This window comes from Cuculus canorus, chromosome 1 (genome assembly GCF_017976375.1).
Source record: "Cuculus canorus isolate bCucCan1 chromosome 1, bCucCan1.pri, whole genome shotgun sequence".
NCBI classification, from domain to species: domain Eukaryota; kingdom Metazoa; phylum Chordata; class Aves; order Cuculiformes; family Cuculidae; genus Cuculus; species Cuculus canorus.
This window is the reverse complement of record NC_071401.1, coordinates 132,767,085-132,788,088: the sequence shown is the minus strand read 5'-3', so window position 1 is coordinate 132,788,088 and position 21,004 is coordinate 132,767,085. Positions and strand designations below refer to the sequence as shown.

The 21,004-nt window shown below is 45.0% G+C and overlaps 1 protein-coding gene across 1 annotated transcript; it reads right to left on the bottom strand.

The window, feature by feature from the left end:
- Window positions 1-1,374: 1,374 nt before the first annotated feature.
- On the bottom strand, window positions 1,375-20,354 carry MFAP5 (microfibril associated protein 5). The gene is made up of 9 exons (XM_009562444.2): window positions 20,234-20,354; window positions 19,775-19,837; window positions 16,989-17,036; window positions 15,923-15,958; window positions 14,279-14,314; window positions 13,448-13,483; window positions 12,637-12,724; window positions 12,140-12,213; window positions 1,375-11,595 (listed from the first exon to the last, which is right to left on the bottom strand). Exons 2-9 carry the CDS (start codon window positions 19,833-19,835, stop codon window positions 11,474-11,476), a joined length of 501 nt encoding a protein of 166 aa, XP_009560739.1. The 5' UTR covers window positions 19,836-19,837; window positions 20,234-20,354; the 3' UTR covers window positions 1,375-11,473.
- Window positions 20,355-21,004: the final 650 nt, after the last annotated feature.

The following is a 21,004-nucleotide window of genomic DNA, read 5'->3' as shown; positions in this document are numbered from 1 at the left end:
AAAAGGTTTAGCTAGATCCTTTCTCTGATCTTGCCTGTAAGTGGAATTCATTCTTCCATGTTTAAAATATCAGCTGTTTTTTTCTTAAATGTTGAGAGTCTTTGCTCTCCACAGAGATAAAAATATAGAATGAAAGAACAGATAAACTACGTTTATGTCACACTTTGGCAGGTCTCTGTGTGTACTGATGTAGGCTTTCTAATGCCCTTCCTTTAGACTGCTAACTTCCCTCTCACTGGAGGTGCAAGTAACAAAGTTGGTGTGATTCTCTACCTCTAGCTCTGATCCTCAGAGCAGAAATGTGTTGGCGTGGAGTGTTTTTGAGTTTCAGAGCAAGTCTAGGGTGACTTTTCAAGAAGGACCCTCAGCTTTCATGCAATACTGCCTAAAATAGGAGCTGTACTCTCTTGCCAAAGTAAGATCTTGCTCATTAACAGATCTCACTTCTGCTCTTGTGAAAACAAAAAGATATGGTGAGAGCAAATATGTGAGGAAAGATGCTGACCACTCCAGTTTTCCTTCCTTCATGCTCAGTCCAAACTTATTTGTAGAGGAAACTGGGGGTTGAAGAGAAAACCAGTTTTACTGAAGGTGACTCCATCTCTGTATCTGATCAAAGTCTAGGTTAGTTAGAGGCTAGTGGGGAAGGCTAGAAAGGGTCTCTGCACTTGTGTGTTTGGGGTGCCATCTAGCAAGAGACACTGCTCTGGTTTATAAGGATCACTGAAGATGCCCTACCATCCCTTCAGGTTTCTTGTGCTTAGGGTTCTATTCCCTGTCTTGAAGTGAAAACAGCAGGAAAAATAACACCAGGCTGAAAAGCAGTGCTCAGGTGTAAGCGGGGAAGAGGAATATCACCATTACTATTACTAAAGATTCAGAAAGCAAACTGCTAAGAAATCAGAGAACGAAAATGCGGTGAATAATTAAAAAAATTACCTAGCCTCAAAGAAGGGGAGAGGTTGCTTGTTTAGTCAACAGGAAGTCATGTGTTGGTGTGTACTGGGATAAATATATATTTATTTATTCCAGTCACGCTTTGCTCAGAAATCGCTTTTTGAAACAAGCGCCAACATTGCCAGTTCATTGGTTCATACACTGAACAAAAGAAACGCAGATACCTGCTTCCCCTCACCTCAAGCGAAAACCTCAAGCAGAAAAACTTTCTCTGCTCAACAAGTGCTGATGCACCACAGACAGTGACTTGCACAGAGACCTCAAGCAGGGGAATGGTAGAGTTCTTTGCAGTTTGACACAGGCAAATAGATAAGCTGAAGTGCTTATTTATTGTAAGCACCTATAATGTAATACGTTTATTTAGTGTAAGCATATATGAAAATACTTACTTATTATACAAACATTACATTATATTCTGTGTTCATTTCACAAAGATTCATCACCCTATTTTGAACTAAAGATGCAATGCATTTGTAACACACTTGCGCAGGCATCTCTGCCAGGCAGACCACTCCCACTACTCCAGTCCTGGGTGTAAGATAAAAGTCTGCACTAGATGGAGAGGAAGCTTGCTGTCTAGGACATGAGGCAAAGGAATGCAAAAGTCCCTAGAGCTGCCAACTCATCTTGTGATGCAGCTGCAGATGCCATGACTGGGGAGAAGGTTTCAGTAGTTGCATGACAAAGCACTGCCTTTTGTGCTGCAGAATATGCAGCACCACAGAGATGTATGAAAGCTGTGAGGATGTATGAGGACTGCGTGGGGTGGACATCACTGGGTGTGGAGTGTGTGTTGGTGGAGTTGAAAACACAAATCTAAAGCACTGTGGGGTGAGTGTCACTGAGGCTGCATCTAAGTTAGACAAGAGCAGGGATGCCAGGTCATGAGAGGGAAGTCGGAGGAAGGCAGGAGTTCAAGATGCGTAGGAGTGCCACTGGGAAGGGAATTTTATGAAACCTGGACCCCCATGCTGTGCACTGCTGCATGCTGCAGGATTGTAGATCATGCCACTGACACAGAATTGAGGGCATCAGGCTGCTGGGTGTGCACTAAGATTATATGGTATTATGTGGTTTGCTAGTAATTTGGCTTTCCAGGCTTGCACTGCAAACCTTTACCTGGAGACTTGACTCATGCTTTATTTTTGTTGTACTGTTGAGCTTGTTTTGGTGCTGGGGAATGAGGCAAATTAGGGTGAAACTATTGAATTGAGTACACATCTTTCAACCACAGTCCTGTGAGTGCCTTTCATTCCTGCCCTGCAGATCTCTGCTGATCCACACTGGGGCTTCTTATAGGAACTAATAACCCTTAATCCTGCCTTTGTGACTCCAGAATTTTTTTCTCCCCGCCCATATTAACTCCCCCTACCATGTCTCTAGGCAGCAGCAGTCCCATCCCTTGCTACCAGTGGCTGACACCTGCTGGGATCACCAGCAGGAAGGGAAGAAAGGTGTTGAGACCAAATGAATGGCTTCCCCATCATGAATGTAGGTAAGAAATGTGACCAAAGTCCAAGTACTTGCACTAAAAGTCCTTAAGCATCTTTTCTAGTTTGAGGCTGTGACATAGTTAGCAGCTTTTCTCATTTACACTAGGAAATACAGAGAGTCTGTGATCAAAGGAGAATGCACGCTCCATGTGCTGATAGCTGGGGGTGCGGAAGTACCCACCAGAGCTGCTTGCACCTCATTGCTTCCCATAGCAGTGCATGCAGCTCCAGCCTGCAGTGCACCCTGCCCATCTGACTTGGCTTCTGACTTCTTGTTGTGCAGACCTAGAGAATGCATCTTTTTGGACAGGGAGTTGCAGGCTGTGTTCCAGTGTTACTCTGTTCTACAGTGCAGCCCCCTGGTCTGGGCATCCCAGACTCTGCTCCCAATCACATCTTCCCCCTCCTTAATGGAAGTCATTAGCTACGTATTGCTGCAATCATCTGCTAGTCACGGGGAGAAACTCAGTTTTGCACTGCAGTTTTTCACAATGAGACTCACCTTCTAGCTGTGGTTATGGTTTCACAGACCAAAGTTGCCTGTTATTAGCTCCCGTTTGTGCAGTTGCTGCAGCTCATGCTGCTCAGTGCAAAAAGGTCTTGCACCTGGGGCCTGGGTGCTAAATCCTAATTTTAATTTCCCTGATGTCTTTGGAGAAGTCCTTTGCTGGAGCGTCTGGGAGAGAAGTACTTGGGAGCTCACCAAAGAGCAGCATGTTACGTGTTCCTTGGCTTGAGTTCCCTGCAATTGTACAGGTCTTTGTTGGCTGGAAGCACTCATGAGCAGTGTTCTTGCATCTTAGCAAGTTTTCTTACCTACAAAGCAAGCACTTTCAGAAGATTCAAGATAGCGTATTTCTTGTCTTCTTCTAGAGTTCAGAGCTGCTTGAATGCTCTCATCCCCAGCCACGTCCAGGTTACTGGCATATCACCACTAACCTCTACCCCCTAATGCCGAACTCTCAAGTAGTACAATTAGAGTCTGCTCCCAACACCCTGATCTTCTTCAAGGGGCCCAGTGCTCTTGATAGTGGGGGTGGAATGGGAGACCCATCCTGAGCCCAATGGAGAGAGGGAGAAGAAGTGAATAGTGTTTCTCATTGCATAATGAGGTTCTCCTTTGCTGTGGTATCTTTTCTGTCTTCTTTCCTTGCTAGTGCACTGCCCTGCCTGCCTGTGCTGACTGTTAGCATCAGTTATTTCTCCAGCTGTGACTGCTTAGGAGAGTCCCAAGTTTCTACTGTAAGCAGTGAGGTCAGTTGTGACACACTTGAGCCAGCTGCCCAGGCAGGACAGGGTATTCAAGAGTTTGAGAACTTCCTAGCTAATTTCATAGCGTTCCAAACAAAAGCATGAGTTCTGCTTGAATGAAGAGGCTGGGAGAAGCTCTTAGAAAGGAGAGGAGAGAGAGAAAGAAGAGGAAGAATCTGAAGGGGAAACAAAGACCTTGGGAAATTAAGGATTACAAATTATTATTATTATCAGAAATTTTAATTCACTGCTGCCCATTGGTTTTAGACAATTCTTGTAGCATTGCTTCTGCTTCCCACTCAGATGTGGCCCCAAAACAATATATCTCGCTAAAATATAGAGCTCTTGTACTCACATACACAACCAGTTAATTTCCCTTTGCCCAACAAGGGGACACCATGTCCGCTCACCTCTTCTATAATTTCTGTGCAGGTGCAGGTAGGGTAGGGCACAAGTACATTTACTTTAAGGTGGCTAACTTGGTCCCATCATGATTTGGAAAACTGGTAACAAGACCAAAAATGCTCACAGACTGGATAGTAAAAAAAAATCTACCCTGAAGCTGTGCCACTAGGGATTCTCAGGGAACAGAAATGGCAAAGGGGTTTGCAGAGGCTATGAAGAGTTCAGATGCCATTCCTAAACTAAACCAGAGAGAAACTACAAAGGTACCAGCTAAAGGACAATGGAGTCAAGAGAAATGATGTAACGATGGTTCTGGGCAGAGCTCATGAGAAAACTACTTGCGACCACGGTGTTGAGAGTCTCAGGACCAACTACATTCACACTGCATCAGACAGAAAAGCAACTCTTTCGAACCTTTCCTCTACAGCAAGGACCAGGCTGGAGGCTAAGTCGAGGCTGTGGAAGTAAACAGGTTTATTTGTTAATCCACAACAACGGCCAAAGTAGCTTTCTCCAGCTGATCTGTGCTTTTTGTTGAATACCAGACAACAGACATAGCAGGTGTAAGCATTTTCTAGTGGGTGCATTTTCTTCTCCTGTCTGACCTTGGTGCTAGAAGGGAACAATCGGAGCAGTAAATGCCACAGCAGTGCCTTCAACATGGAATGGCTTTGTATGTATATGGCACCTAATACAAGAGGTGGCATGCTGACATGCATATTAGCTTGAAACCAAAACCTTGGTCATGGTGGTAGGCTGTGCTGGCCATCATGTTTGAAGCAACTGCTGTTGCTGCACATGCCACTGATGCTCCAGACTCTAAGGCATTGGTTAAGAAAGCAGAGCAGGTGGCAGGAGGACCAAGATCCGTCACGCTCCAGTCTCCAGAAGGACTGATTATGAGAATGAGGTCTCCAAGAAGCACAGAAGAACTTTCTTTCACCACTCTGGTAGGGAATTGAAGCCTATGCAGTTCAGAAGGACAACAGCTGCAACAGGCTGGGTCTCAAGAGTCTGGACAAAGGCAGCACAAGAGGACCTGGTACTTCTAGCTCTTTTAAACTCAACTACAAGACAAGAGGAAGGTGCCAAGAAGGCAGCAAAGGCCAAGAACCAGCTGACCCTTGACTGGTACTGCCATGAAGCCTGGATTTGACATGGCTGTGAAGGAAATCTGAAGGAAATCCAAGAAACTGGCAGCCACCATTGCCAAGAAAGCAATCAAAAGCTTAAAGAATATGAAAGCTGACAGACCAAAAAAGGCAAAGATACAGCTAAGGGTGAAACAGTGAAACCCAAAGTTACCCAGCCCAAGGCAGAGAAATTGAAAGTGGACTCAGGCTGAGAAGGCAGTGCACAAGAAGTATGGGTAACTGTATGAACAGAGACAGTGTCCTGCTTCAGGGACACAGAGTGTAAATCCTTTAATTCAGCCATTGATTATCATCATCATGTTTTGCATTTTTTATCAGTTTCCCCAAAGGAAAGTAATTATTTGTAATCATTAAAATTCCTTGTTTTGCAATAAAACTCAGCTTTTGTATGAATTAAATATTTTTGATATTTTTTTCAATTTTCTGCAGCAGTATTGTAGGGGAGAGAGAGAGTCTGCTCAAAGATGCACAGCAAAAAGATCAGAGGCAACAGTGAAAGCTGCAAAAAAGTTATTTCTGATGTGACATCAGGAAAATATTCTTCTTTTTAAATATGATGCAGGATGGGAACAGGTTGTAGATTCTCCATTCTTGCTGACTTTTGCAAAATTCAGGTGGACAAGGCTCTGAGCAATGTGATCAGTTTGAAGTTAATTCTGCTGGCTAACTTCCAAAGTAATTTTATCTATGATCTTAACTGGGAGGGTATACTACCTCAATAAGAACATTTATTTAAAAAATGCACAGCTTCATGTATATTTATTTTTATATTTAAGCATATATTCACCCTACTTATTATTTAGACATATTGAATCACATATGTTTATTATCTTGTTTTTTAATGTCTAATTTGTTTCAAGCTGTATTTGTATGGAAATTGCAATTTTAGTAAAAGGCCCAAAACAGCATTCAGTAAGAAGCTTCACTCTGTTGATAACTTTCACCAACTCAGCCTTTTTTACATACTTCAACGTAGTAGTAACAAATAGATGCAGCTTGCATTTTAACTGATATAATTTATGTTATTGAAACCATTTTTATTTAGAAAAATCATTTACATTAAAAGCAAAAGTAGGCAATCCAATTAATTAATGACATTTCACCCACTTTTTTAATAGTTCTTTTTTAATTGGACTAAAATCCAGCTCTCTATTTTGTGGGAGTTTGTACCAGCTTGCTACATTACAAGAACTAAGGATGGCAGAGAATAGAAGGAAAAAAGGCATTATTCTGATGATCAGAAAGCGAGAGGTGAAAGGGAGATTCAGAAATGGAATTCAGATCCCCTATGTCCCAGTCAACGGTCTGTTCACAACTGGATATAGACTGCCAAACCATGCCTGTGCTTTTGCCAAGAAGGGTTGGACCAGATCATCTTTCAGGTCCATTCCAAGCTGTTATTCTATGATTAAATGACAGCCCATGTGGTGCCAGGTGTAAATGTTACGGGATCATGCACGTTTGAAATCTCTTTTCTTGAAAAAAATCCAAACTTTTTCAAAAATCCCTTTTGGTTTCAGTCCAGCTACTCTTTAGGAAATAGAAGGGCTCTTTTTGAGTGGCTTGCAAGCACAACTCCCCTCTATGAAAGACATATCCACAGCCCAGCCAGCACTATGGATCCCTCCAAGCTGAGAGGCCTGATGACAGCATATTTTGTTCATGCTGCAGTTTCTCGTGAACAAGATCCAGACAACACAGTGCTTATAGGTGACATAGCAGCTACTTCAAACAGCCTCCCCATGCTCTTCCTCTTTGCTTTGTTTCTGCAACCAGGGGCCTCCACCTCAAGACATGCATTTGCTGTTCCCACAGTGCACAAGCTGACTTGAGGTGTCATACTTCCCTCCCTGCTCTGACTGCCATGTCCATCCCTTCAGAAAATCTGAGCTTGGCAGCTAATGGAGCTACAGTGCGTGAGAACCAGAGAGCAAGAGAAAAGAAGAACTGGCATGAGCCAAGCACTTTCCCTGACCCCATCTGGCAATGTCATGTGTCACCTCATTGAGCACCCACCTTTCCTGCCATCCCACTTCAGCCCTACTGTCCTCCCTCAGCATGTTTCTTGCTCCAAGATAAACATATGAACACAACAGAAAAAGAAGGTGCAGAAAATTGACAAAAATAGCAAAAAGAAATATTCGACTAAAACAAAGCCTGGGTTTTATTGCAAAATAAGAAAAGCAGAGAACAAAGAGGAGGAGACATGGGAAGGTGGGACAAGCCTTGCTTTCCAAGTGCAGCAGAAAGCCCTCAGTGTGGCCAGTTTCCCTTTTGGAGAGCTCCAGCTCCATATGCTCAGCAAAGTGAGGCACCACTTCAAATTGGGGACCAAGCATCAAATTGGGGACCATGGCCTTGAAACAGCAGCTTTCAAAGTGGTAACATTGATCGGTGCTCAGGAGCCACGACAGCAAAACGAGCAAAGAACAACCACTGTGTGGGAAGAAACTGCAGGCCACTAACTCCTGCTCCACATCTGAAAAGTTTATGACAATCAGCCACAAACTCTAGATCATGCTTCTAAAATGATTCTGCAGCAAATTTCTTTGTGGCTAGTCCAAGTTTTTTGAGAAACAGACCTAGTTGGAGCTTAAAACCATTTCTCCAGTTTAAAGCAGATGGCAACATAAGCAAGGTGCTGATAACAGGCAACATCCAGAGGCCAGGAATGCAGCACCATGACAATTCAGGTCAGAATGGCAGTGGAGATAAGCCTTTATATGGGATAAGTGCTTAATGACATGGGGAAGCCTGTCTGCAGACCCAAGTGCTATAAGGAAATGGAGGAATAAACTGAATTACGAAAAGTTGAGAATGTATGGTGTACTCTGCTCACACAGCCAGTGGAACGTGCTGATAGGACACTGCAAAGGCCAAAAGCTCATAAGTGGGACTGTGTAGATGCGAGCAACATCTATAGTCACTTAGGCTGAGGCTTTTCCTATTTTAAGATTCTGAGACAGGGGCTCTGCAGCATTAGCCAGGAAGAAGCACTGATTCTAGGGGACAGAGCTGTGCAATAACCTGCATTGTGTGGCCCTGTCCTGAAGAACTATGGGGCACTATTAGAGGACGTATAATGAGTAATTTGGGCCACAGTTCCTTTTGTTCTAGAAATACCATCTAAATGCAGACTTGACTGCTTGCACATGAAGATACTGCCTGGAGTTCCCCATGCTCCGAGTGCTCCATCCTGTCAACCACAATGTGATGTACAGTTAGTGCCTGATGGATCTATGCAGAAGTCAGAAATTCAGTCAAAGAAAAATTTTCCTAATCCTTTTGGCCTAGACTTGTAATTTTTAATGTAGTCTTTCATTTATTCCCACTACTGAGTTAAATGGCTCTAGTGGTCAAATTCTTCTTTGCTTCTGGGATGATTTATCACAGCTCTCCTCTCACTTCAGTCATCTTACCGTTTTACTAGGAGATGGTAGGTTTCCACCAGCAAGTCATGGCACACGCACAGTGAAAAGATGTGTTGTCAGCAAAAATCTCATGGGCTGGAAGGAGTTATCCCTGTGCTCAGCAGCTATCAACTGTCAGGAAAATCTAGCACAACTAACCATGGAAAAAAAAATTGCTGAAGATAATTTTCTGTATCTCTAGAAAACAAAATGACTTCTCAGGAAGACCTGTGATTTATGAGTGAAGGGAGGCTGGAAGCTGAGGACTGGGCTAGCAAGGAGTAAAGAGGTCTAAATGACAGATTTGGGCTCGAGTCAAATCTGCCCACAAATCCGGAGGAAATACAGCTAGAGATAAATAAACCCAAACACATGAGAGTTGCCAAGAATAACAGGAAATAAATTTTCTTTTAATATTTTTGTGTGCGTTATATGGGCTCTAGTATTAAAACTGTTCTCTTGGAGAGGAGCACCTCTTCCTGTCCCTGCTGAATACAAGAAACAGTAAGCTTTCTAACCACTCCCCAAACTGTATGAACGTTAGATTTCTATATACACTACAGTAGCTATGTTATACAGTTATATATCTATATTTATATCAGCTTACATTCAACTCTAGATACAGAGTGGAGTCTTGGCCTAGTCCAATTTCCAAGAGCTCCCTCTAACATCTCATCTCCATCCTACCTTCCTCCACACAGGCCAATTCCACAGGCATCCCAGCACAGAAGTTGGTGTCTGCCAGTAACTTGAATGTCTTTGAGATCAAGCTCTCAGTGCCCTCCTCTCTACAGGAATGTGCATACCCTCAGTACAGAGAAATTTCTCCTCTTTTCCTAGTCTCATGACCCTTGAGTACTCAAGAGAAGTATCATCCTCTGTGTAGGGATGCTATGACTCTGTGCATACGATGAAATTCCAGTCATTGCATAGCTTGAAAGTCTTTCTTCTGTACACTGGATTAATATAGAGAGAATTAGCCCATCTATGGCCAGTTTTGACCTTATATGAAACAAATTCTTGTCCACACAGGAGCGTCTTACCCTACACAGAGGTTGTAAACAGCTTCTTGCTGCATACAGCAGAATTTGAGTCCAAGGGAGAGGCTCCTGCATTGTTTTGCCTTTTTTTGGAGGCATCTGTGCCTTTGCCTCTGTGCAGCAAACTGTCCCCTATACTGTGACCCTGACTTTGCAGCAGAGCAGTGCTCCTGCAAGCTGAATGATACTCAGTACAGCAGCAGAGTATATTACACAAAGGGTGTGAATGCAAACTCTAGCAAACTAGCTTTCTGTTGGGAACAGTGTTTACAGGGCCTAGAGGTCTCGCTGATCTGCTGCTGCAGTAAGCCAAGCTGCTCAGCTCAGATGCCTCACAGAATCATGCCACTAGGAGTCACACAGAGTGATGAATACACTTTAGACTGCTCTTCCCCACTTACCCTACCTAGTCTCATAGTGAAAACTGCCCATATAGCTGCAAGCATTACCCATATAGTTAAAAACGTTTTCCATATATCTGGAAAGCAAAGTTCTTGAGTAGACCACAGACATCCAGTGCTACCAGAGTGAATTCTTTTCCCCAGGTTGGCCTGCTTCTATGCTTATATCTGCAGATACCTCTACCTCCCCACAAGCACCTAGGTCTGTGCAGGTCAGCACAGACAGAGAACCTGCAGGAAAATCCAGGGATCCCAGATAATTATCTTCTCCCACATCCCATTCCAATTTGCAACTCCTTTCTGCTTTGTGCAGGAGCTCCCAGGTCAGGAGGTAGGAGCTCCAGTGGAGACATTAAAAGCAGGCTCAGCAACTGGAAAGTGCAGAGGTAGCAAGACCTCAACAGGTCACCAGGACAAGGTAATTCATTGCAAGTTCCCAGTTCTGCGAGGACACACAGGTTCTTCACAGGGTTTCTTTGGTTTAGGAGCAGAGGCAGCCATACCTCCTGCTCCCTGGAACTTGCCTGAAAAGGGCATCAAAAGATTTCTTTAATGTGAAGGGAGGGGCAGGATGGGAGAAAGGAAAGGAGGGAGGGGAAAAGGCAGCACTCTGTTCCAATGTAATCTTCTTGAGAAAACTATAATGGCATATTAAATCCAGAATTCTTCTTAGCAGTTGTGTATGAGGGAGGCAATGGGCTTGAGACAAAGAACTTCCCAGAGGCAGTTATAAATGATCTGCTGCCATACAGGAACAATGAGGTTTGTCTTGGATTGAGGACAGCTCATGTCCCAGTTCTCTCATTTCTCTGAGGGCAGCAGATACAGGAGGAGACTGTGCTATCACACAGCAAACTCAGTGGCTCAGGAGGACTGGAGCGGCTCAGATTGAGCATAACCATATCTGAACTCATACTGATGCCATGCAAGAAACCTAGACCAGGAGTCCTAGGACATAAAGGTTTGCACTCCTCCACACGAGATGCAGTTTAGAGTGTCTCTGTCTTTGAAGAAGACTACAGCACGTTTCTCTGCAGGGGCAAAGCAAGAGTATATGCAGCACATTTATAAAGACCTCTGGGAAATGAGCAGATTATGGCCTGCAAAACAGAGTTCAAGAGAAAAGAAGGGATAACCCTACATCCTCAGCAACAGATTTAGAAGATGACAACAGCCACTGTGACAGACTAGCAGCGAGGCAACTCTGTGTACTGCAGCAGCTGAAGAAGAGGATGTGGGGGAAGGTAGAGAAGCAAGGAAATGGTGGGAAAATCACAAGCAAGAAAGACTTGTCTTGGGCTGTAGGTAGTGGAAGATGCTTTCTCTTCTCTCCCTTCCTTTTTCTCTCCTCCTGTTGGTAGTTCACAGAGCATCAGGCCTTTTGCGCTGGTGCTCCAGGAGCTGTCTGCAAGGGAGATGCAGGGGTCGCTCAGACCGGCGGAGACGTCGAGAAGGCAGGCCAGCCAGCTGGCGACAGATCTCATCTGAAGACACAGCAGACACACAAATGTTGACAGATAATTAAAGTTTCCTTTAAATTCTTCACCACCAGAACAGTGCATCTACAGAAACTGTTGACACTGCTGAATTCTCATACATGAGGCAAAGCAAATGAGGCCTTATGCTTTTATTCATTTCCTCTGGCTTTATTCCTATATAATGCATAGTAAAATCACTCATATTTTGCTGTAACAAAGACTATATTAGAAATCTAGACTGGATCCTGTTTCAATTCATGATTAGAAATAGTGAGAGTTACTCTTTAACCTCAACAGAATGCAACTTTGAATAAGTGTGTATCTGGAGCTAGTAGAGCATGATCTGCCTTGAGGAAGGCAGAGTTTGCATACTTCTTGGCAGTACAATATCTGCCTCCCAGTGCTTTTCATGGCATGCGTACTGGATGCAAGGTTGCATGGCATTAGAGCTCACGCAAACCAAATCAGAGAAACTATTACATATGGACTGGGGTTGGGTAATTAGTTAGCTAGAAGACTCTATCAGATGGCTGCTACTGCTATCACTCACCTTGCATGACCTCATTCTCCTTGCAGACCACGCGAGTGCACACCTCCTTGTTTATTATGTACATGCGACGCACACTGAGGGATCACCAGGATGATAAAGAAAGGCACAGAGATCCAAAGAAACAAAAAAGGGATATAAGCAATAAGTATGTACATTCACTGACTGAGAAGGAAAATCTTAATTTTTTAGAACTAGTCAGTCTAAAATAAGGCTGTTGTCAATAGGAAGGTAGTCTTTATCAAGACTTCACTGAACATCCAAATACCTTAAATATGGATTAAAAGATAGGGAACATAACAGCTTCTTAGTGCTGCATAGATAAAAGCTATTGTAGTCTTTTAATTAATCACCCTAAAAGGACCCTTTGAGGATAGGCTTCATCTCACCAACTGGTCTCCTGAGGGAACTTCTAGTCCTCAAAGGAAACAACTGCTGAACTGCACATGCTGTTTGTGGAGAGTTTTGAGGGCTTTTCTTAGGGACTACTGGTTTCTTACCTTGTAACACAGAGGTAGCTGATACACTGCTTTACTGGTTTGTGAACAGAGTACAGGCGTGTGCAAGGGAACTTTTCTTCACGACAATCTGGGAACACACACACATACAGAGGTGCAATCCAGCATCATTGGCAGGTGCACCCATACTGGTATACATATAACTTCATCACCAGGTACTGTCCTCCAGACTTCTAGGGAAGGCCTCTAGCCTCTGTTTTCCACTCTCTTGTCAGAGATGGGGATAGTTTAGAGAAGAGGAAAATAAAGTAGACATTTCTGATCCCCTTGCCTCTTAAGAAAAAAGTAAGGGAAAGTCAAGTGAAGTGTCAAAACAAGCTCCCTGAGAAGCTTCAATACAGAAGGCACATGATGTAAAGAGGACAAACATGCATAAATATAATATAAATTGCAGCCTGTTGTTTAAGACACGTGTTTCTAATAGGTCTGCAATCTCATACTTCAGGGCCAAAATCTGGTTCCTTTCTTTTCTAGACAATCAACCCTGTAGCTAACTATGACGGTTTTTCTTGTATTTCCTTTGAAATGCCAGGTCTTGGCCACTGACCATAACAGCACATTGTCACAGCATGTCTGGTCATCCACCAGTACATCTGCCTCCTGGGCATGCCACCCAGGAGAAGACCTCATTTTCCACTAATGTCATTTTCTGATACTTCTGACTCAAGGAACAGGGTGAAAGGAATATTCCAAGAGACAAAGCTCAGTGCTTGGGACAGCACCTGTCTGGAGAGGTAACAGGATGGGTGAAAGTGGGTCTGGGAGGGGGTGCAGGCAGAAAACTTATACATACCTGATGAAGCTGTTGTGGTTTCACTGTCAGACTGAACTGGAAGACAGAGGGTAGCAAAGTTAGTACAACCTACCATGGTTCCTTGCTAGACATCAGCTTACTTAAATAACTGGAAAGCTCTTTCAATAGCCCTCCATTGTAACTTCTGATGTGGAAAAGATTTCACTGTTACTGACAAGAAACCATAATGAGAAGCTACAAATCCAATATGAATCTAGTACCAACTAACCAGCCACAATGCTAAAAATCCATCCAACCTTTACCATAAAGCATTATCTCTGCTGTTCCAAATTACACTGTAAGGGCATCTTGACTTTTAATTCAAAATGTTGTAAATGTGTTCAGCTGCTGCAATCACCACTTATCCAGACAAGAAGCCAAGGAACCTGTGACTGCCTCTTACTAAGTAACAGGGACTCCTTTAAGAAACAGCATCAGCAGACCACTGGTTCTTTAACATCCACATCATGGGGTCAAAGGAGGTTGTTTTATTGTTGCCTCTGGTAAAGCAACCCACCTGTTCCACAGTAAACAAGTACGCTTTATTATTTACCCCGTCACAAACTGGAAAGGAACTTGGAGGACCAACTGCCAGGCGCAAGCTTTCATCAACGGTTACAGAGGCCTCACACTTCTGTTCATATGCTGTAGTGTCAACCAGAAGCACAAAAACTCCCAAAAAGGCATGGAGAAAAGGAATCTTTTGGGCATCAGATTGGGGTTAGGGGCAGTCAAGGAGGGCAGCATTCTGGGTTTGCAAGGGACTGGGCAAGGAGAAGCAAGGGGACACGATGTCCACGACATTTTGCTGTGAACCAAGAATAAACTCACCAGGACTAAGAAGCACAGGTGGTGTGACAGCTGCAGCTGGAAAAAGAGAAGGCGTTCTTCTTAAAAAGAGGTACTTAATATGTGCTTTCAGCCTCTTTCCCCCTCCCACAGTTCTGTCAATGGCTCTCCAGTCCTAATCAATAGCCATCCCACCTCTGGTTCATAGACGATCCTGTGATGTTATCTGACTTGTCAGAGTAAATGCAGGCTGGCTTTCCCTAAGAATATGCTGAGTGTCCTAGAGCTGACGGAATGCTGTAGAGCAGAGATAGGTCCCATGGCACGTCCTTTGTGAAGAGTTTCTTCTTGATCCCTCAACAATAAGTGTTTTGAAGCCAAAGTCTGCTGTAAAGGCTTCACATTTGGTCTTTTCAGGTTTACATGTAGGTTAGCCACTGCCAGTTTGATCTGGACACCACATCTTATCTACTCTCCTCCTACCCTCCTGTCAGGGCTCACACACTGAACACAGACTGAGTTGCTTTCACCTCTCCCCAAGGAACATCGTGCACCTTGCATATACAACACTGTGCTTTCACTTTTCTCCTCCAGTGTTGTCCCATGCCAGCTGGTCAGCCCGACCCACAACACTCTAGACAGCTAATCACGAGTCCTGGGGCAAAGGAAAGGCTATGGAACTGCTGTCCTGGAGAACAGGACACCACCCTGAGATGAGCCCTCCCGGCTAGAGCACACTTCCCAGTAACAGCAAAGTGTTCCTGCCTCTCCTTTGTCTTTTGAACTATACCATATTCTTCTCTCTGCCCTGCCTGATTTCTCCCACCTTAGAGGAATGTATTTGAGAGATTACCGGAGCAGTGAGGGAAACCATCGCTGAGGCCAGCAGTGCTGGATTCAAAACAGGACTTACATGGAAAAAGTGGGGATGCTCTTTCTTGAGCCTCTGGTCTTCTCCTCCACTGCCCATTGTGAGTTTGGCAGGATTAGTCTATCTCATAAATGTGTACACTCCCATCATCTCCATGTCCTCCCGGGGCTATTTCCACAGCAAGGCTTGGCTCTCTAAGGAGGCACATCGCATGCTACTAGTGCTTATCAAGTGTCCTCCACCTGCCCCCTAGTGACATAGCCACACAGCAGGGAAGACTACTAAAAGAACAATACTTCCACCTCCCCATCCCACCACTGCTCAGTTTGCTTTACTACTGTTTTTCGGTTTTCTGCCACCTCTGTCTCCTGAACACTCAAGTGTGGCTGCTAGCTGTCAGCACACGCAAACACGCAACTTGTGTCTCAGTGCTGCTCAGTTAACTGGTAAACCTGACCTATCCCTTTCCCTCATCTTTCAGTCTCTTCCTTCCTGCAACCTTCTCTGGAAGCCCAAGCTGCATAAGCTTTGTATTTCATGTTTTCCAGCAGTGCAAAGAGCTTGAGAGCCCTGGTACAACAGCTGAGATTGACATTTCCTTGGAGAAAAGGCCACTAAGCCACCCTAAATCCACCTTTGCACAGAGCACAGAAAAGACTCCCAGATAATCATAAAATCTGGAAGAGCACTGCTACACATCAGAAGAAGTGAAGAGGAGTTTCTGAGCACAATGGGTAATTTCTGGGGCTATGTAGGCAGGAGTGAAGGCTGAAAGGGGAGGAGAAGCCTGAAGTTGCCAAGAGATAGGAGCTTACCGGAGGTGCTGATAAGAGAGTCGGTGCCAACCTCACCTGGAAAAGAGAGAATGTTTGAGAATGTCCTTGAGAGAGCTTGTTTTCACTTTGTGATCCCTTACATAGCTGGTCATCGCTAGGTTGAATTATCTTGGCTGCAATGGTAGGCTTGTGAGACAGTGGGGTCCTGTATCCATCTCCCTTTCAAGGACTGGCCTGGAATTGGATTTCTTAGTGCACATGTTGCATCAACCCTTACTAAACTCTGGATTTATATTCTGATTTCTCAGATATGGCCTCTGTGGACATCTCCATGGAAAAGAAAGATGTCTGAAATGAAGGCGCTGATGGCTCCCGCAGCAGTAGGACAGATATGTGAGGAACCCACTGCAGGGAAGGAGGGAGTCAACTCCAGAATCTAGCCTTGGCTGCAGAAATTCATCAGTACATGAGTGAGTTTGAAAGGCAATTGATGGCAAAGCTGGGATGGATATGATGGAGTGGGAAGGAAAGGGAAGCTTGGTGGACATGTTTTGGATTGGCTTCCAGGAAGCCCTAGGTATTACACATTACAGGATCACAGCTGGGAGATGTCTGATGGCTTAGCCAGGGGCTTCTGTTTGAAGAAAAGGCAGACCCTTGTGTTTCCTCTGGATGCTGAAGCATGATGCAAACATATGTTCATTTTATCTTATCGGGTCACAGAAATGGCCTAACCGCTAAGACACTATGCCACCTCTGCACGCTTTTTCTTGGGATTTTCCTGAGCAGCAGTAGAGTTCCCTGAGCATCTCATAGAGGAAGTTATCAGCTCTCGTGGATCTCCCATAACCCTTGATTGTGAACATAACTTCATGTACTTCAGCTAAGTGTTCAGGACCCCAACTCTAGTGAATTATTTGTAAAGAACACACAACACTTAGCCAGTTGTCTTGGAGGGCTTGTTTAATCTTCACTGAAAGGCAAGCTTACAGCGTCAGAGCCAAGGAAACAAATAACAGTATTTGTAATTAAACAGGTTGTAAATACACAGTACAACGGGGTCACATGAGCAGTCCCTAGCGCATAACATGCCTGTAATACTTACCAGTTGCACTTTCCAGTTCTTGCCCATTTACCATCCCTGGAAACCAGTCTGTAAAAGAAAAAAAGAGGGGAGTGAAGAAAGCACAGAAAGGGATTCCGCTGGCACACAGGCTTTGTGAAATTGTTATGAGATTAGATCAGTCCAGGAGTCACCACTGCTCTCTGCTGAAGGGAGAAATGCTCTGCTTTCTGCCTCAGACTCCATTGCTGGTTGGGTTTGTTCTTTAAAGACTGGTGGATACAGCAGGTCCTGATCCTGCTGCTTCCACCAGAGTCGAAGTTTGGACACAGAGACAAGATAGCAAATAGCTCCAGATCTGCTACCAGACTTTGTATTTCTGAAACCCCCTTTGATGCAATTTGAAAATAGACTGCATGTTGCCTCCCCACTCTGGAGACTGGTCAGAATTCCTACTTCCATTTTATAAAAGGGGAAACTGAGTAATGGAAGTTATTTGCCTGGGGTCACAGACTGAGACATTGGCACAGTAAGAAACAGGCTGCAGGTTTTGTTTGTAACTTCTTAGGCAAGTAACTATCTGGCCCATCATCTGCCAAAGTATGGAGCACAGAGCAGAAAGTGTTTCCCCTCTTGGCTCCTGGGTGCCCTGGACAGGGAGAACGATGAAGGCTTGGCTGTGCATACTGTGTGGAAAAGGAGAAATTGAAACTGAGCTGGACTGTTTGTTCGTACAAATATAAAGGGTGAGTGAGCTGCTTCCCACAGCAGTCAGGAACAGGAAAATATTTCCTGCTAGTCACAGAGGAGAAAAATGCCTGCATAGCTGGGGTGGGATGAAGGAAGGAGTTGGCAGGAAAAAAACAGTGACATGGGGCACCACAGGGAATGAGTGCAGGCCCAGCCCAAAAAACATTTCACCCTGCTACGTCTTATGAACTCATCTTCTAGCTTTCTGTTCATAATGGGAGCACTGCATGGGCAAAAAGTATCAGTCTGGAGCTTTAGTCTTAATTCCTCATTCCAGGAGCAGTTACGTGCAGGCTGGAGAGGTACTTTTGGGACCCCAATACAATCCTTCACTGCAGCTTGATAGGAGCTGCTGGACCCTGCTACTCCTTTCCCCACCCAGCTGCCAGCAAGGGCTCAGCTGCTGTCGACTGACCCAGAGAGCAGGAAACGTGTAATAACTTAAGTGTACAATGTAGTGCAGCAAAAAAAACTTCCCATGTTCTGGCTACTCTCTTAATAGTAACAAGCAGAGGAGAAAAATTATATTGAACACTGTCTCACTTGTTTCTGATGCAAAAGGAAGGACACAAATTCTGAAACCGTTGCAGAGGCCAGCGGTGCCAGATTTGAAACAAGAGTCATATGGAAAAAGCAGGGAGGCTCCTCTCCTCTTTCCTAACATTGAAAAGTCAGCTCTTACTGGCTTTTTCCTCCCTATGAGATAAGTAGAAAACTGGTCAGATTCTAGAACAATGGGATGCAAGTGAGGTCATACCTTCAGATATAAGGAGAGGAGACAAAACAGGTGACTTATATGATTATCAATCACTTCAATTTATATCTGCTATGTTACCCAAGTCATATGCTTTATAAATGATGGGACTTCATTGTCCAAGTTGCACTAAATTAATCCTTGAGGTCTAAAACTGCAACCCTAATTCTCCAGACCTGTAGCTTATCCAAAACCAAGAGAGACAATGATAGACCAGCTGGTAATTCTTATTTTCCAAGTTGAAACAAAAAAAACCCCCAAGAAACAGTAAAAAAAAAAATAAATACACAAACCTAAGAAATATTCTTTTCGGGTCTCCTTCCTGCATTATAGAAACCACAGCCTTTTTTTTTCTGTCTCTAACTTTGTAGGTCACCTATAAGCTTATCTCTTGGATGCCTCTCCCCCCTGCTTCACAGTCACAAACAAAACATCTTCTACTGCACACCTTTACAGGAAAAAGTCCACTACCGCGAGCAGAATCAGGCTTCTGTGTGAGTAGAGGACCAAAGAATAACCTGATTTGAAAGTGATAGGTACAGTCATCTGTCTCCTACATGGTCTTTCCTGGACAAAGCTTTTTCCATTCACCAAATTAATCTTTTGCTGTTTGTCCTGAGTCTTCCAACTAAACTGCTTGATGACGACCTTTTGCTTTGGGGGGGGGGGGGAGGGGGTGGTTGGTTTTTTTTTTAACAAATTTGATCCCACACGAATTTTTGCCACAGTAACTCAAAGCAAACAAAGACACAGAGCAACAAAATGGAACAACAACAAAAGCAGAGAGTGGTTTGGACTATGGAGGTTAGGTTCCTCAAAACAGCTGTACAAAAAAAGTACAAAACCTCCTGGCAGCTGAGTGGCCTGGAACAGGGACATTCCAGCAGACACTGCTAGTGACAGCAAATGTTTCAGAACCATGACAGAACAAGTTGTGTGGAGCAGTGGGAAATACTCTGCAGATCGTGCAAATACAGATGGTATGGCAGCCTATAGTAAGCACAAAGCAGAGCTAATCCTCTTTCTCATCTCTGGACCTGGATGCTTTGCTTACCCAAAAACACCTGCAGTGGAGGCTGTGAACCTCCACCTCTTGGAACTCCGAGACTTACAGGAGAGTTCACACATATGGGAAGCAGTCCCCAGTTCCTAAATTTTTCCTTACAACCCTATATCCACCTTGCTTTTACTCTTCAGTCCTTCCCCCTTCACTGTCCATCTACATGTCTTTGTCTTGCTCCTTAGGTCATTGCACATTAGCCTGTGTAGGAACTCCACAGGGCAGAGATGGAGAAGAAATCATTCCCCTGATATAAGGACTCACCAGCTGGGGACAAGAAGACTGCCAAGAGACAGAACAGTACACAGGCTCCAGAGGTCTTCATCTCTGTGGAGGAGAGAGAAGTCAGAGGAAAAGCTAAGGCAGGAACTGAAATACCCTCCCCTAGAGCACAGAAACTCTGCACTTGCTGCCCTGGTTTGCCCTTCCAGGCCATTTCGTCTTCCCAGCCTCCCTCCCACCTGTCTCCCTCCTAATCTGGCCATTTTACCAGGTGTTTCTGAAACATTTTGAATTGAATATATAGCTCTATTTCCTTTCTTTATCTTTCCACCTCCTTTCTCTAGTCTTCATCTCTTTTCTCGTGCAGGTGGCTAAGCCTCCCTCCACACACACCTCCAGCATGCAAGGAAAAGTTTCTCCTCATCATGTTCCTCCACTCTTTTCTACTTTTAAACTACCTTGAGGAGCAGTGAAAGAATAGATAAGGTCCCCATCACTTACTGCAGCCCTCGGTTTCCACTCCCTTCAGCAGCAGACGCTTTGTCTTTCCCTTTCAGCGGTCCCCCCTCTTTGGCTATTGGGTAAATCGCATGCAGCCACACCCAGAACATGTTCTACTTTTGGTTGTCTTCTAAATACGGGGGGGGGGGGGGGGGACCAAAAAGGGGGGACAAAGAATGAAAAAGAATAAGCCAGCGAGATGGTGGGATGTGGTGTCATCATACATCTGGAATGACCGGGGGAGCGAGGAGCAGCAGCCCACACCCTCATTCCAGAGTTTATTGTCCTCCTTAGGGAGCCCGCTCCTCCCATTCCCCCGGGATGTCCCAGCACCAGGGATGGATTCTCGTCTCTGCGTTAGAAAGTTGTGTTCCGTCGCTCTCCTTCGCAGCCGCATCAGCCCGCGGCTCCCCAGCCCCGGCCCGTGATAGGGACACGGCAGAGCCCGCAGCCCTGCTCTTCTGCAGCATGCTCGGCGTGTCCCAGAGCCGGACAGCCCCTTTCTCCCGGTACCAGGACAGTCCCCTTCTCTCTCCGGTACCGGCACAGCTCCCTTCTCCTCCCGCTACCGGGACATCCTCTCCTCACGGTACCGGACAGCCTCCTCCTATCCCGGTACCGGGACATCCCCTTCCCCGGTGCCGGACAGCCCCCCCGGTGCCCCGCGGCGCCCCCGGCGATGCTCCGGGTGGGGGGGGTGGGGGGTGGGGCCGCTGGCCGGCAGCCACAGCCAATTCGTGGGGCCGTTGGGTCGGTGACGTCACCCCGGCG

Bases quoted from the DNA above. Each gene is read 5' to 3' on its own strand.
- MFAP5 (XM_009562444.2), bottom strand. From the start codon at position 19,835: ATGAAGACCTCTGGAGCCTGTGTACTGTTCTGTCTCTTGGCAGTCTTC. The intron at 13,484-14,278 runs GTGAGTTTATTC...TCTGTCTTCCAG, and splicing joins ACCTGTGCTTCTTAGTCCTG to TTCAGTCTGACAGTGAAACC. The intron at 12,214-12,636 runs GTAAGAAACCAG...GTGATCCCTCAG, and splicing joins AGCTACCTCTGTGTTACAAG to TGTGCGTCGCATGTACATAA.